Source organism: Microcaecilia unicolor, chromosome 11 (assembly GCF_901765095.1).
Source record: "Microcaecilia unicolor chromosome 11, aMicUni1.1, whole genome shotgun sequence".
NCBI classification, from domain to species: Eukaryota; Metazoa; Chordata; class Amphibia; order Gymnophiona; family Siphonopidae; genus Microcaecilia; species Microcaecilia unicolor.
In genome coordinates this window covers 129,307,947-129,325,387 of record NC_044041.1, presented here as the reverse complement: position 1 = coordinate 129,325,387, position 17,441 = coordinate 129,307,947, and the positions used below count along the sequence as shown (strand labels likewise).

General features: G+C 46.2%; 1 protein-coding gene across 5 annotated transcripts in view; it reads right to left on the bottom strand.

The window, feature by feature from the left end:
- Positions 1–4,295: 4,295 nt before the first annotated feature.
- Positions 4,296–17,441, bottom strand: part of BBS1 (Bardet-Biedl syndrome 1) — an 82,948-nt gene continuing 69,802 nt past the window's right edge. For all 5 annotated transcript variants that reach the window (XM_030218933.1, XM_030218930.1, XM_030218932.1 and 2 more), the window contains exons 17-18: positions 6,747–6,833; positions 4,296–5,283 (exon numbers count right to left, since the gene is read on the bottom strand). In XM_030218933.1, the coding sequence (XP_030074793.1) occupies positions 5,197–5,283; positions 6,747–6,833 (174 nt within the window). In that variant the 3' untranslated portion in view covers positions 4,296–5,196. The remainder of the gene's footprint in view (positions 5,284–6,746; positions 6,834–17,441) is intronic.

Sequence of the window (17,441 nt, the reverse complement as noted above, 5' to 3'; positions counted from 1 at the left end):
GGTTGTTGATAAATTACGGAAGAATTTGCTACCATGAAGTATGAAGCTCAAAGTAAAGAGGATATGGGGGGGGGGGGGGGGGGGGTAGGTGGGGGTTAAATGTTAAAATATTGATGAAACAGATACAATATAAGTTAATGTACAAGAAATGTCATTATGATTATAGAATGTCTGCTTTTAATAATCCTGTTTCGAATGTCTGTTCATCAATAAAAATCGTTTACAAATTAACATTTCAAAAGCACTACCAGGGTTGCTTAGCGCTGTACAATTAACAAAGAAGGACAGTCCCTGCTCAAAGGAGCTTACAATCTAAAGGACAAAAAGTGCAGTCAATCAAGATTGAGGCAGTCTAGATTTCCTGGATAAAGGTACAATGGTTAGGTGCCGAAAGCGAAATTGAAGAGGTGGGCTTTGAGCAAGGATTTGAAGATGGGTAGGGAGGGGGCTTGGCGTATGGGCTCAGGGAGTTTATTCCAAGCATAGGGTGAAGTGAGGCAGAAAGGGCGGAGCCTGGAGTTGCAGTGGTGGAGAAGGGTAGTGAGAGGAGGGATTTGTCCTGTGAGCGGAGGTTACGGGTAGGAGCATAAGGGGAGATGAGGGTAGAGAGGTAGTGAGGGGCTGCAGATCGAGTGCATTTGTAGGTTAGTAAGAGAAGCTTGAACTGTATGCGGTACCTGAACAGAAGCCTGTGAAGTGACTTGAGGAGAGGGGTGATATGAGCATATCGGTCTAGGCGGAAGATAAGATGCGCAGCAGAGTTCTGAATGGATTGAAGGGGAAATAGATGGTTAAGTGGGAGGCCAGTGAGGAGTAGGTTGCAGTAGTCAAGGCGAGAGGTAATGAGAGAGTGGATGAGAGTTCGAGTGGTGTGCTCAGAGAGGAAAGGGCGAATTTTGCTGATGTTATAGAGAAAGAAGTGACAGGTCTTGGCTGTCTGCTGGATATGGGCAGAGAAGGAGAGGGAGGAGTCGAAGATGACTCTGAGGATGTGGGCAGATGAGATGGGGAGGATGAGGATGTTATCGACTGAAATAGAGAGTGGAGGGAGAGGAGAAGTGGGTTTGGGTGGAAAGACAATGAGCTCGGTCTAGGCCATGTTCAGTTTCAGGTGGTGGTTGGATATCCAGGCAGCAATGTCGGATAAGCAGGCCGATACTTTGGCCTGGGTTTCCGCAGTGATGTCTGGTGTGGAGAGATAAAGCTGGGTGTCGTCAGCATAAAGATGATATTAGAAACCATGATATGAGATCAGCGAGCCCAGGGAAGAGGTGTAGATTGAAAAAAGAAGGGGTCCAAGGACATATCTCTGAGGAACTCCAACAGAGAGCGGGATGGGGGTGGAGGAAGATCCATGAGAGTGTACTCTGAAGGTACGCTGGGAGAGATAAGAGGAGAACCAGGAGAGGACAGAGCCCTAGAACCCAAATGAGGATAGTGTAGCAAGAAGTAAATTATGATTGACTGTGTCAAAAGTGGCGGATAGGTCGAGGAGGATGAGGATGGAGTAGTGACCTTTGGATTTGGCAAGGAACAGGTCATTACAGACTTTAGTGAGTGCCGTTTCTGTCGAGTGTAGAGGGCAAAAACCGGATTGAAGCGGATCGAGAATGGCATGAGAGGAGAGAAAATCTTGGAGAGGAAGGGTAGGAGGGAGATGGGGCGGTAGTTGGAAGGACAGGTAGGGTCTAGTGATGGTTTTTTTGAGGAGTGGTGTGACTACAGCATGCTTGAAGGAGTCAGGGACAGTTGCAGTGGAGAGAGAGAGGTTGAGAATATGACAGATAGGGAGGGGGGTGACAGTAGGAGAGATGGTGTTTAGTAAGTTAGTGGGGATGGGATCAGAGGAACAGGTGGTGCATTTCGAGGAGGAAAGAAGGTGGGCGGTTTCCTCCTCGATGATATCAGGAAAAGAGGATAAGGAGGCCTGGGTTGGTTGGTTGAGGGAGTGGGTTAAGGGGTGAAGAGGAAGAGGTGGCTCGGTAGTGAATTCGAGGTTGATCTTCTGCACCTTGTCGTGGAACTAGTCAGCCAGTGATTGAGGAGAGAGGGGGGGGGGGTGGGAGCGGAGGGCAATTTGAGGAGGGAGTTAAGGGTGGCAAAGAGACGACGAGGGTTGGAGCAGAGAGAATTAGTCAATTGGGTGTAATAGTCCTGTTTGGCAAGGAATAGGGAGGACTGGAAGGAGGATAGCATGAATTTGTAATGAATGAAGTCGCTATGGGTGCGAGATTTCCTCCAGAGGCGTTCAGCAGATCGGGCGCAAGGGGTCAGCCAGGGCTGGGGATTAGTACGCCTTGTGGGACGGGAGATGGATGGTGCAAGGGTGTCCAGAGCAGAGGAGAGAGTGGCATTGTAAGTAGAGACAGCCTTGTCGACATTGACCCCATTGTGTAATGCATTCCTGGTGATTACTGATAGCTCTGATGGCACTGGCTACAGGGTGAATGGATCAGTTGATTAACTCTAGGTGGACCTAATACTGGTTTTATAACTCCTATCTTCAAAGAATTATTGGAAATGTTTATGAGGAAGTGCAAATCCCTGTAACATAGGTGTTACTATCAGTGGCAAAGCCAGATGACTAATTTTGGGTAGGCCTGAGCCCAAAGTGGGTGAACATTAAATTTGTTTTCACCCTTGCCCTCTCCCCCAAACTAAGAAATATAAATACCTGAGCCAGCAGAGATCCTCAGGCCCTGCCAGCTGAAGACCTACTTCTCTAGTGGCCAGAACTCTTCCAAGCTGGGCAACTGGCAGCAGTATCCCTCAGCTGCCACCTCCGCCCCCCCCCCCCCCCCCCACATATGCTCAGTTTTCACACATCCACTCGGGTGTCAAAACTAGGTATGCAAGGGGGAGGGGGGACGGTGGTGGTTGTGGCAGCTTAGAGACACTGCCACCAGCTGCCCTGCTTGGAAGAGTTCTGTCTGGGAGGAGGTCTTCAGCTGAGGGGACTTGGGGATCCCTTCCAGGCACACCAAATGTGCAACAATTTTGGGTAGGACTAAGACACAAGGAGGTGGGCCTCTGCCTACCCACTGATTACTATTACAGGGCATACATACCTACTAACACCCTGCTTTCCCAGACAGACAAGTTACTATCTCTTCTGCCACTCTTTGAGGAATCTACCGAACATTCAGTTTTTTCCTTTCTAGCTCCTCTTTGGAATTGCATTCTCTATTACCTTTGAATGCAGCCAAATTTAAAATGGATCTGAAGACCTTATTTCCTTCCTTAAGGGTGGGGATGATAGCAGATGGTTGTTGGGCAGTGACAGGTGCTGCATCTCTCTGCTTTGTCTTCCTCCTCCCTTTTTTTTTTTTTTGTTACATTTGTACCCCGCGCTTTTCCACTCATGGCAGGCTCAATGCGGCTTACATGGGGCAATGGAGGGTTAAGTGACTTGCCCAGAGTACAAGGAGCTGCCTGTGCCTGAAGTGGGAATTGAACTCAGTTCCTCAGTTCCCCAGGACCAAAGTCCACCACCCTAACCACTAGGTCACTCCTCCACTGCAGTAACTGTTTATTGTTCCTTACTTTCTTGTTTTGGTTATAGTGGTGGGGTACTGGTGTTAGTCCACTTTTAAAGGTAATAAATAGAAATAAAATAAAACAGAGAAAGAAAATAAGATGACTTTTTATTGGACTTAGTACATTTTTTGACTAGCTGTCGAAGGTGACCCTATTTCAGATCAGAAAGGAACAAATGTTAACAAATATCAGAATATATAAGTGAAACACAAAAGCATGATGAAATATTTTAACACCCATCAGTCAGGACTTGGGTTTTCTATCTCATTATAAACCATAAACTTATATTGCTTTGTCACCCTTTTATCACCCATCCATCTTTCCCTGTCTCTCACCTAACCCATCCTACCCTCCTCTCTTACTGTGAGACTGTCATTGGAATGCTGTTGTGTTTCACTTATATATTCTGATATTTGTCAACATTTGCACATTTCTGATCTGAAGGGTTACCTTTGAAAGCCAATCAAAAAATGTATCATCTTATTTTCTTTTCTATGTTTTATTTTATTTCTATTACCTTGTTTTGGTTATGAAAAGTAGTTAAGATCTTGTAATAATAATAATAATAATATGAATGCAGGGAGTTGGCCAAAGAGTGAATAAAAATTCCAGAACAGGCTTCCCTGTGCTTAATCATTTAAGTGCTGGAGCCTGGTGGCCACACTACTGCTTCACGTAGGAGGAGGGGGCTGGCTGCCTTATACCAGAAGAGAAAATGATAGCCACTGAAAGAGGCAGGCAACGTTTCAAGCCACAGATACAAGAATGAAGCTTTATTTCTATGCTGACAGATGGACTATGTGTAACAATTTCATGAGTAAAATAAACCACAGTCAGCACTCAGATCCACTGCACCGGTGCCAGCGAGAGCTCCCTTGACATCACTGGGCTGTCAGTAATGCTGATGTGCACCAACATCTTCAGGGGGCTTAGGTACATGGTGGTGGGCCCTGAAACAGCTCTTCTTTTATGGTATCTGAAACCAGGTCCAAAATATTGATGTGTATGCCCCAGAGAACACATGGGAATATAAAAATTTGTAAATGTATCAAGGCATGTATTAGTGCCAGCTCATACTACAGGTATGACAGCTAATGGCACCAGGATTTTTTCAGGCAGCGTTAGAATGGTCCCATCAGACTGTGGGAATTCCCATTTAGAAGGTGACCGTGACCTGCCATCTGCTTGTAGTGGATCAAAAGGGGGCAGAAACAGAAAGTTACTTGGAACCACACAGCACATTCCTTCCCCCCCCCCCCCCCCCACCTCTCCTCAGGAGCGTGGGCTGCCTTGTGCTACTCCAGGTGCTCTGGTTTGCAGGTAGCCTTCCAACAGGGAGGTAAGGGCTTGATTTTTAATAGCTGAAACAGATTTGACAACCAAACAGACCAGCTACAGTCTAATTAAAACCCCTGACCTGGGATGTGGACACAAGTGGAAAAGGCATAAGATGAGATACTTTTTAAGAAAATTAGCATGGACTTCAGCTGCAGTAGTATTAAAATATGTGTGCTGAAGGGGACATAGTGTCACCTTGTGATTGGAGTCCATGAACAAACTAGGCCCTGCTGCATTTCTGACCTAATGTCTGCTGCAGCCTACGGACTACTTCCAGGAGCTGGAACTGTAGAGGAAGTGCTTTGTGCTGTATCTCCTGCCTCATGCTGCAGCAAGGCCTTCGCTCACTGGCATATTGATATGGGCTGTCAGTAGAGGAGCACTCTTTCCTTCTCTCAGCACAAAGACCTAAAACAACAGAACAGAGACAGCAAAGCTAACACAATGAAGGGATGAAAGAATCAGCTCTTTGAATGATCTTGGGATAACTCACTCTCTGTCTCTAGATCCTAAACCCCTATATATAAGTCACTATGGCCCTTAGTTTAGGAACATCCCCACATATAAACAAATCACTTTTAAGTTTGCAGATCACATGTACACAGTGATTTTACATGTAGGGATCCAAACCATGCAAGAATTTCAAGGAAGCACGTTCAGGACAGGTCCAAAATATTGATGTGTTCCCAGAGAACACATGGGAATATAAAAATTTATAAATGTATCAAGGCACGTATTAGAGCCAGCTCATACGACAGGTATGACAGCTAATGCAAACCACCCAACACCTTTCCAGATATTAGAAATCCCCAGTGATGCCTCATCTGATCATCATACACACACCCCCAATCATCAAGCACCCTCAAAGGTCGTTCCCCCCCCCCCCCCCCCCCCCCCCCCCCCCCGACCAGCTCCTACCACGGTCCGTGCTGGAACAATGAGAACAGGAGCAATTCCTAGTCATTCCTACACCACCAGGTTCAAAATGGTGCCTGCAACACCTAACAGTGGTACCACAAGACTACCACTAGGGTCACAGGCACCATTGTGAACCCAGCATTGCAGAAGCACAAGTAACTGGGGATCACTCCTGCTCCCACTACAGCATCAGAAGTTACAGTGAGTCAGGGCTGGGATCAGGAAGGGGGGTGTTATTGGAGAGGAGAATGCTGTCAGGAACAGTGATTTTACAAAGCTGTTCCCATGCAAGGGAGTAGGCTGCACAACTTCCCATGTACAGTTTTCTAAATCTGCTGCTCTCATCAGATGTGGGGAGACATGAACATGCAGTCCTGCACGTTCTTACACATTTTATAAGATGCTGTGCATTTGGCAGAACCTTTGTTTAAAAAAAAAACAAACAAACAGGGTGTGAACATCTCAATATGGATATCTCAATTCTCATCTCCATGTCTTTTTATAACCCCTGGTATTTCCACTGACTGTGACGGATGGAAAGTAAGGAGCATTCAGTTCCTCTCCAATTCCAAATCCTGAAAAATTTAACAGTTCATAGGCAAACACCAGTACGGCCTTTTTAGAGAAATAAAGGAACAAAAGCTAAAAAAGTGTAAAACACAAACTGTGAATGCTTTTTAACAAAGCTTAAGATATGCTGTGCCTGGTGCCTCTTTTAGCATAACAATGCTGCTGCTCATATGTTTAACCTGGCAGTACATTGCCTTGCATTAGATGACCCTCTTATTTAGTAAGAGGCAGTAGCCTCAGTAGATTGTACAGAATTAACTAAAGGCTGCCTGAACAGTTAAGAGCAGAGGTACTGAAACAGCTCTAAGTATTCATGAGATTAGTACTCTCAGTAAGAAGTGCTCTTGGACATTTGAGAAAACCCTCATCTACACTCTACTAACCTTAATGAGGTCAGAGATGCCCTTGTCACTCAGGCAGTCCACAAATGTTTCAATGGGATAATTCAGGCCTGGAACCAGCAGAGGAACCTGCAAGAGGGAAGACAGAAAGCATAAAGAGGAGAAAGAGTTAGGAAAGAGAGAACAAGCAGAGGAACATGGTGTTTCTTAATGAAATCAGGTACACGGTACACATTGCTGCAGTGAGTCTTTTTTCTTTTTTCAATATTTTAAATTAATTGATCAGTCATACAACTTGAACAATTCACTATTTCATAGGCTGTTGGTGGCCCAACTGTTTGGGGAGGCTAAAGGGGGTGGGGTTAGGGGTGGTGCTTACATCCATAATTGTCTGGCAACACACAGAAAAAAAAGTAAAAGTCACAATACCTTTTATTAAATTTAGATATTAGATATGTATCATATGTCAAAGAAAAAAAAGTGGTTGCTCAAAGCATATGTTAACCAATGTATACTATTCAAAAATGTAATCAATTATTAAACACTGCTATTTCCATCCATGGAAAATCCCAAATAACATCCGGCGACTAGACTTCACATCATAGGTGTCAATGATCTTCTCAGGGTTAATATCTCCAACAAGATCACTTTCAATATTCAGTAAACAAAGCTGTCAGTCTTTCTTGACCCATTGTGGATCTCAGCCAGTTTCATACACATCTCATATGAAGGCAAAATACTGAACTAGAAAGTTATCTCAAGAAGTCAAACTCGGCATGCAGCAATACTAGAGAAATTAAAACTTAAATGCAAAATATCACAGATGCACATTTCCAACAGCTGGCATATTCTGAATAAAATACATTTTTTTTACATTTGTTGTCTGAGCATTTAGTTTTTCTATTTGCTTTGGTCCCAGTGTCTTCTGTTTTATGCAGTGTTTTCTTTCCATTTGATATTTTTTCTCTCACCATGTCCACCATCCTCCTGTGTCCTTATGCGTCTTGTCTACCATCTGAAGCCATGTCCCTATCCTTTAGTGTTCCGATCCAGCTCTTAAATTCAGCAGTTTTCCCTCCATCCATATCCAGCATTTCTCCTCACTCTCCTCCATCCATGTACATCTACTTCCCTCCCCTCCATCCAAGTCCAGCATTTCTCCTCTCTCCCTTCCCCTCCATCTGGTTGCTTCTCCTTCCTTTGTCTTGCCTTCCCTCCATCTCTGTCCAACATTTCTCCTCTCTTCCCTGCCCTCCACTCCATCCATGTCCAGATTTCACCTCTCTTCCCTCCCCTCCATCCATGTGCATCTCCTTCCAGTCTTCTTCTCCCCTCCATCCATCCATGTCCAGCACCTTCCCTCTTTCTCTCCTACCCTTCCATCCAGTGTCATCCCTCTTTCTCTCTCCATCCTTGCACCCATTACCCTCTCTCCCAATCCTTCCGTCCATTGTCTCCCTCTATCTCCCCTTCCTTCTAGACAGTTCTCTCGACCCTTTTCCATTCAGCATGTCCTCTCTCTCCCCATCCGTCCAGTGTCTTCCCTCTTTTTGCCCCCTCCTACCAGCATTTTCCATCTTTCTCCATCCTTTCATTCAGCATTTCTCTGACAGCTAGGGTCTCCCCCAGTTTCTCCCCAGCAGCTTCTCTCTCTCTCCTGCCCATGGCCCCTCTTTCTCTCCCCATCTTTCCACTCATCTCTCTCTCTCTGTACCCCTCTTCCTTCCAGCATCTTCTCTCTGGCTCTCCTCTGCTCTTTTCCATGTCCCCTCTTTCTCTCCCCCATCTCTCTCTGGCTCTCCCCTGCTCTTTTCCATGTCCCTGGCTCTCCTCTGCTCTTTTCCATGTCCCTGGCTCTCCCCTGCTCTTTTCCATGTCCCCTCTTTCTCTCCCCATCTCTCTCTGGCTCTCCCCTGCTCTTTTCCATGTCCCTGGCTCTCCCCTGCTCTTTTCCATGTCCCTGGCTCTCCCCTGCCCATCTCTCTGTGGTTCTCCCCTGCTCTTTTCCATGTCCCTGGCTCTCCCCTGCTCTTTTCCATGTCCCTGGCTCTCCCCTGCCCATCTCTCTGTGGTTCTCCCCTGCTCTTTTCCATGTCCCTGGCTTTCCCCTGCTCATTTACACTCTCTCTCTCTCCTCCAGTGTCCTCACTTCCCTACCGTTTCCAGCCATGTTCTCTCCCTCCAGGCCTCTTTACAACAGCGCTGACACAAGAACAAAAAGAAGTGTGGGGCCGCAGCAGCCTTCAGGCATGCGCTGTCGGCTCTGCCGGTCCTCTGCCCCTGGAACGGGAAATTGACGTCAGCAGGGGCAGAGGACGGCAGAGCCAACAGCGCATGCCTGAAGGCTGCTGCGGCCCCGTGCTTCTTTTTGTTCTAATGATGGCTGTGGAGAGAAGCGGCGGCAGCGGCTCAGCGCGATGCTTGTTCCTGCCGCTGTTCAACAGAAGCAGCGGCAGCATTCAGCGGGAGTCTTGGCAGGTATGCTTATCGGGATTACATTTGGAGGAGCAGGCAGGCAGGGAAGGTCACAGCTGGGCTGGGGAGGCTTAGCCTCCCCGAGCCTCTTATAGGGGGCGCCTATGCACTATTTATATACTCCTTTCAGTAAATGGTAGAGTACACATATGTGTGCCTGCAGCCATTCAGAGCCCCTCAATGCAGTGATAGAAGGCTACCTGGGACATAGGATAGAACAAGCACCTCTAACTGCTCTATTAGCCTGGATAGCTTTGATCGAGGAATTCAGCTACAGGCTCAGATTAATGGAGAGAAGGCTATGAGAATGAGCGCTTGGTTGAATGGGCTGGGGAGGAGGTATACTGATATGGGAATGAGGGGAAAGAGCTGGGAAAGGGTAAACTCCTCTGGTGAATTTTACTGGATTTATTAGCCAGTAGAAAATATATACAAGCAAACTTTCAGATCTCATTAAATTACAGCAATTTCAATGATTACTGGCTCAGATTCTTTTTTTTTTTTTTCTTTTTACCCTCTCTTATTCTGCTCCACAGTCAAATCACTTTTGATACCCACCCATTTCTGTTCATCCTTCTGCTCCTCACAATGGGACATTATCCTGGTAATGTCTAAGGAGCAGGTAATGCTTCATTCAGTTCCTTCCTTTCTTCCCAAGCTAGTGTCCTTCTTTTCAAATAAAGCAGTCTTTCTCTCCTGGTTTTTCAGGGTACAGAAGGGTTAAGGGATATGGATTGACTACATTGGTTAGCATAGCGGGGTTTAAAAAAGGTTTGGCTAGCTTCCTAAAAGAAAAGTCCATAAGCCATTATTAAGATGGACTTGTGAAAATCCACTAGTTATTTCTAGGATAAGCAGTATAAAATGTATTGCACTGTTCTGAGATTTTGCTAGGTACTTGTGACCTGGATTGGAAACTGTTGGAAACAGGATACTGGGCTTGATGGACCTTCAGTCTGTCCCCGTATGGCAACGCTTATGTTCTTAAGGCATACTCATGTGTCTGGACTGGCCTGGAGAGACTTAAGGAAAGCAAAGTAGGCCTAATTTCTCCTTTTCCCCCCTATTTCTCTCAATTACCATTTTATATACTTATAGCTAGATTTAATTCCTTCTCCTCTCAAATCTACAGTCTCCTTTTCGCCTTTCAGCTACTTTCCAGCTTTCCACTTCCTATTCTTATTTCCCTAGTTTTCTCATTCCCCACCTTTGTGTCTCACTTCTTCCCCAAATCTCCTATTCCCATGTTTCACACATTATCTAGTCCCCCCATCACCACCCTCTGTATTCATTCCCTCCTCAACCTTACCTAGCTTCTTCCGTCTCTCACCCCCTCACCAACCCCAGGCTCCTCCTTTTTCATTCATCCAATCTCCATCACTAGTCTTTTTCTTATGTCTTACCACCTTTTAAGGTTCCCATTCCACCCCCCCCCCCCCATTTCTACCCTCCCTCACCTCCTTCAAAGGCCTGTTGCTTTCCTTTGTCTCTCACCCTCTCTATAGCCTTCTGTTTCTTTCAACTCCCTCCCAAACTCTCCAGGTCCTTCAAACCATCTCCTCTCCCCGTATCTTTGCAGTCAGTCTCTTGTCCTACTCCCAACACTCACATAAAAAATTAGTCCCCACTGCCATCCTAACCCCTGCTCAATTTCTTAGTCCCCACTAAAACACCATCTAATCCCCAAGACACCACTTTTCCATCGTACCCAAGTCCCTACTCACAATCTCACTCAAGTGCTGAGTCTCCACTTATACTCCCGATACCCAGCCAACTTTAAGCGTGCCTTTTCTGGTCTTCCACCCAAGTCTATATAGACTCTGCCTACATCTGAATCCTACCTCTCCAGCATCCCCATGTCCCCAGTATATGTCCTCTTGCTTTACACCCCTATCCCTAGCACCTGTTGCTCCTGCCATTTCTCTACACTGCCTTCTTCCCCTTCCCCAACTTCAACCCATCTAATTCCTCCTCAAGTATTCCTCACCCTTAGCATCCATCCATACAACTGCACCTTCCCTTGCATATGCACTTGCTTCTCATTCTCCCAGCCCCAGCATCACCTTCAATCCTCCCCTCATGCTCCCAGCCCCAGCATCACCATCAGGTCCCCTAACTTCCTCCTCCCACACTGATTAACAAGAAGATAGCCTCTAGTATAACATTATATTTTCCAATAAATATTTCAACAGCTTTTATTCTCATTTTCATTCTTTGTTTGTCAGTTACTTTCATCTGTTTTCTTTATGCTGTGATTAATTTATATTTCACATTTTCATTTTCCATGTTTCTGCATTTCCTCTTCCCTCTGATTTCTATATTTCCTTCTTCTCTTACCCAATTTGCCAGACTTTCTTCTAGAACAGTTTCCCAAACCTGTTCTAGGAGACCCCAGCTACTCAGGTTTTCAGGATATTCACAATGATAAGGCATGCAAATTTCTCTAATTAATTTTAACCTGAAAACCTCACTAGCTGGAGTCCTCCAGGACAGGTTTGAGAACCTCTGATCTAGTTGTTGCGATCATTCTCAGTGCACTTTTTCTAGTGAAAAAGGTGCCGGTACTCAAATGCTAGGCCACCCTTCAGGGGTGGGGGTAATCACTGAGGGACCCTTCCCACAATAGCCAGGCCCCCTGCAACCAGTCACAGAACCTATGAGAAGGCAGAATTGGTGCGTAGAGCCTGAGCTCTTTCATTAAAACTTGAGGTCCATGTGTCAATTTTAGCAGACAATGGAAAAGGTGCCGGTACTCAGTACCCCCAAGTACCCCCTCAAAAAAAAAGCCCTGATCATTCTCATCTCATTGTCACATCCCACAGAAAATGACAGCAAATAAAGACCATACAGCATATCTAGTCTGTCCATCTATACCAACTACTAAGCTCTACAATCTGTTCCTCTTCTCCCTCTTCCTTAGTGAGTCTCTGTGATTGTCACATGCTTTTCTGAATTCAGATACAGTCCTCATCTCCGCCACCTTCACCGGGAGACCATTCCAAGCATCCAACACCCTTTCTGTAAAAAGCAAAGTTATTCACCTGTAGCAGGTGTTCTCTGAGCACAGCAGGACGAATATTCTCACATGTGGGTGACGTCCCCCAGTCAAACCCCAGCGCAAGTGCTGTGCAGCATTCCAAATCTTCCAGAAGCCTTTAGCAGGCCCGCACCATCCATGCATGAGTACCTTCCTGACTATCTGAGTCGCATAGGACCTGCAGCTGGATAAAAAAAGCATAAAGAATGCGACTCCTAGGGGAGGAGAGAGGGTATATGGGAATACTTGTCCTGATGTCCTCGGAGAACATCTGCTACAGGTGAGTAACTTTGCTTTCTCTGAGGATGAGCAGGACATAGGATTCTCATATGTGGGAATCCCTAGCTACTAGGCTCACTGAGAACAACAAACAACAGTGCAAGGGCAACCAGAACCAATAACACTAACAACAAAAACAGTCCTTTTGTGAAGGTGCAGTCTGGATCAGAAAAGAAATGGCGTACAAGGGTGAAGTTGGATTCTAGACTCCAAACAAATTCTACAGAACCATCTGAACAAACTGGCTGTCATGTCAAGTATTCTGCTCAAGGCAGTAGTGAGATGTGAATGTATGGACTGAAGACTACAATGCAGCTGGCTTAAAGTGAGCTACTGATGCAGCCATGGCTCTGATATTGTGAGCCGTGGCATGACCCTCCAGATTCAGCCCAGCCTGAGAATAAGTGAAAGAGATGCAGTCTTCTAGCCAACTGAATCAAGTGCATTTACCAATGGCTGCCCCATCCTGGTTTGGTCAAAACAAAAAACTGGGTAGACTATGGGTTTAGACCACTCTAGAAAGAAGGTTAAGGCTCACTTGCAGTCTAAGGTGTGCAGTGCACTTTTGCCGGGATGGGCATGAGGTTTTGGGAAAAATATTGGCAGGGCAATTGACTAATTAAGATGGAACTCAGTTCTCCACATACATCATAAGCTCATTTCTAAGGTGGTGTCAATCTGTCATGGTGAACATTTGTGTAAAGTGGATCAGCAACTAGGGCCTATAGCTTACTAACTCTGTGCAGAAGTGACCACCACCAAAGGCAAGACCTTCCAGGTCAGAAACTTCAGATGACAGGAATCACGTGACTCAAAAAGAGATTTCAACAGCTGTGTGAAGACTACGCTGAGATCCTATGACACAATCGGAGGTTTGATAGGGGACTTAGTCAACAGGAATCCACTGGATATAAGGCCTTGCCCTCACACCAGACGGCAAACCTCTTCCACTTAAAAGTGCACCATCTCTTTGTGAAACCTTTCCTGGAAGTCAGCAGGATTGTGGAGAGACCCTCAGGTAGCTGAAGGGATGCAAATTCTACACGGTTATCATCCAGGACCAGGGACTGGAGGTTGGGATGCAGAAGAAACCTCTCATTCTGCATGATGCGAGTTGGAAAACAGTCCAATCTCCACAGTTCTTCGGAGGCAGATCTGGTTCCCTCTTCTTTGAGGGAACCAGATCTGCCTCGGCCAGTAAGACACGATAGGAATCATGGTTCCTTAGTCTTGCTTAAGTTTCAGCAGAGTTTTCCCTACCAGAGGGATTGGAGGATACACATGCAGGAAGACTCTCCTCCAGTCAAGGAGGAAAGCAACCGACACTAGTCTGCTATGTGATCTGAGTCTGGAGCCATACTGAGGGATCTTGTTGTTGAGATGAATGGCAAATAATCCATCAAGGGGGTGCCCCACTCTTGGAAGATCTTGCAGGTACCATACTGAGAGGCCACTCGTGTGGTTGAATCAGCCTGTCTGCAAGACTGTTCTCTTTCCCCATCAGGTATGTGACTCGGAGCATCATGCCGTAGTTGGTGGCCCACTGCCACACCCCGACTGGTTCCTGACACAAGGGGTAGGATCCTGTACCCCCCTGCTTGTTAACATAGTACATGGCAACCTGATTGTTTGGATCAGAACAATCTGGTTCATCAGCTGATCTCTGAAAGCCCTTAGAGTGTTCCAGATTGCTGAAGCTCCACAAGGTTGATGTGAAGCCTCTGTACATGAGCTCCCCATCCCAGACTGGATGCATCTGTGGTCAGAAGCAAAGGAATTTGAAATGGGAGTCCAAATTGGTTTGAATTATCCACCAGAGAAGCAACTGAGCCAACTCTGGTGTGACCAAGATGACATTCACAAGGTTCCCATGGCCTGACACTACTGGGAAGCAAGGGTTCATTGGTGTCTCACAAATGAAGTGGAGGTCATGTGGTCCAACAACCTCAACATCTGCCATGCTGTGATCTGCTGGCTGTGCTGGACCTGAGTGGAGATATAAATGAGGGCATCCACCCACACCTAAGGTAGGTAGGCCTGAGCTTGAACGGTGTCTAGCAGTGCTCCAATGTATTCCAGCCATTGTACTGGGAGTAGATAGGTCTTGGGGTAGCTTAAACACCACAATAGTTCTCTGCGTTGATTATTGAGCACCTTCCTTTGATATGCTCTTCATCAACCAATTTTCCATGTAGGGAAACATGTGAGCTCCCAGTTTGCCAGTTTGCACAGCGATGCTGTGACTACGGTTAGGCATTTTGTGAACACTTTGGGCCAGATGTGAGACCAAATGGCAGGACACGATACTGGTAGTGGTGTTTCCCCACCCGAAATCTGAGATACTTCCTGGATGTGGGTACAGGCATCCTTAAGTCCATAGCCAATTGTTTTTCTAAATCACGAAAAGAAAGGTGCCCAAGGAAATCATGCTGAACTTTACTTTGACTAGATACTTAATCATGGCCTTTAGAACTAGAATGGGACAAAATCCTCCCCATTTTCTTGGGCACGAGGAAGTACTTGGAATAGAATTCCTTCTGTTCTTACTCTAATAGCATGGGTTTAACTGCATGGGTGTTTACACAAGAGCAGAGTTCCTCTCTGAGCACTTCCCGCTGTGACATTCTCAGTGGGCAATTTGGGAGAAGTTGACACCAATTGAGGGTGTAACCCAGATGGACTATTTGGAGAACCCACCGGTCTAAGGTTACAAGGGGCCACAAGTAGGTCCTCCGGGATGGATACTTTTATTTCGGCTATGCTATGCTGGAGTCAGTCAAAAGCTCATTTCCCTGCTTAGACTGGGGAGCTGGCTGGGGACTTCTGGGGTCATTGCTGCAGAGGATGAGGATGTGGAGGCTGGGCCTATTGCTGAGGGCAGGAGGATGGAGTGGACCTATGCCTTTGAGAGTAGTAGGTACTCTTTCAACTCCCACCCACAAACCTCCAAGAAGTGGAGCCCGCAGAAGGAGCGGACTGAGACAGGGACTTGATTTATCAGTTCTCTTTTTTATGAGCTCTGCTACCTCTTTCACCTTTTCCCACCTCGGCATCCACCAGCTTCTCCTGAACTGCTGGTTCAAGGTCTAAGACAAGCAGCCATGACAGTCTGCAAATGTCAATATCTATAGCAGACAGTCTGGACCCCACATCGAAAGTGTCAAAAGTGGTCCTAGCCAAATGCTTTCTGCACTCCTTTCTGCTCTGCTGGGAGAGTGTCTGCAAACTCTAGCATAATGCTTACCAAGGTCTTCAAATAAATGCTTGTGTAGAGCTGGTAGAATTGGATGCAGAAAATGAGCATTGAGCCCCAAAAAACTTCTCTTCCAAATGATTCCAGAGTGTGACTATCCTTGCATGGGGGAGCCAAAGTATGGCTCTTTTGAGAGTGGATCTGACCTCCATGGAATGGTGCTGCAGCTTCTCGAATTTAAGAGCCTTCAGGACTCATTACATATATCTCAACTTCTTAAGAATAACCTGCACAGAGACTGCGGTCTCCCAATTCTTCACCTGTGGATCTTTAAGGATGTTGTGAATAGGCACTGTCACAGCTTCCTTAGGAAGGGACTCGTAATTAAGGACATCCAACATCTCAGCTCTGGGCTTGTCCTTGACCTCCAACTTAATTAGAATGGCTTCCACCATTTCTCTCAAAAAAACCTACAAAGAGTTCCTCTGGGGTCGACTTCCTCCTTTTCCTGTGGTAGGGAGGGGTCTGAAGGTAGGCTAAAAGATCTTTCCTCTGAGAAGTCCTCTAGCTCAACTGCAGATGTCTAGGAACAGTACAACTCAAACACAGCAAAATAGTCCTTATGGAAAGTCAGAGTCTATGCTTGCCTTGGTTTACTGGACAGACAGCCAAATCAGAGGCAGAGCCAGCTTCTGGGAGACTGGTGCATTGGCACCACTTCAACACAGAGGAGTGGCTCTCTTAGAACTGATGCTTCTTGGGTACCGGTGACATTGGTGCCCCAGGACTCCTGGCACCATGCTTTGAGGAGGACCAATGCTGGTGCTTCTTCGCTCAGTGCCCAGTATCAGAGTCCTTTGGTGCCAATGAAGACGAAGCCAAATCCAAATGTGTCCTGTGTCAGGTCCAAGGATGTTCAACCTGAACAGGTGTGACAGGCAACTGACATCAAGGCAGGAGGAGACTTCCTCAATGTCAATGTGTTCCCAGTGTCTAGTGCAGCTTCAGAAGCCACGGGGACCAATGCCTTCGATGATGATGGCGATGTACCAGATTTTAGTGTCTGAAAAGCCTTTCAGACAGGGTGTTTCTACTTTTTTGGGTTCTCCTCTGCATTTGAGCACAAAGAGAAGAATCAGAGGTCTTATGGTTAGGGCTCAACATTTTAGGCCCATGTCATGTGGGTCAGTCACAGACATGGTCCTAACACAGTCTGTGCACTACTTAAACTCACTGGAAGGTTTCTGGGACATCAGGAGAAAAACAGCCACAGCAAATTTGTGGAAGTGGCCTTCAGCCACAAAATAATAAAGAAATGAAAAAGTGGCAAAAATCTAACAAAGAAAAAAAAACATGAGATGGAACAAAAATGAAAAAAAAAAAAAGAGGCAGGAAGGCAAAATATTTATCAGAGAAAAATAACTCGCACCAGTGATAGATGATGTTCCTTTTCAGCTCCATGGACAAAGTGAAACTGCGACTTGGGCAGGTAGGAAGGCACTCACACATGTGCAATAAGGGTCTACCCAAGGCTTCTAGAAAAGTTACAGAATCTCATCTAAGAGGTAACAATACAAGGAGCCTCTTGGGAAGCAAGAGGTTATCTGGTGATCCGGTGACAACTGGACTCCCAAATCCGAGCTGCCAGTACCTCAAGGATCTACACAGCTCATAAAACCACAGCACCTGCCCACCCAGAAATGGCTCAGCTCTCAACTGATCTCCTGCTCCAGCATCCGAGGGAGGAACTGAC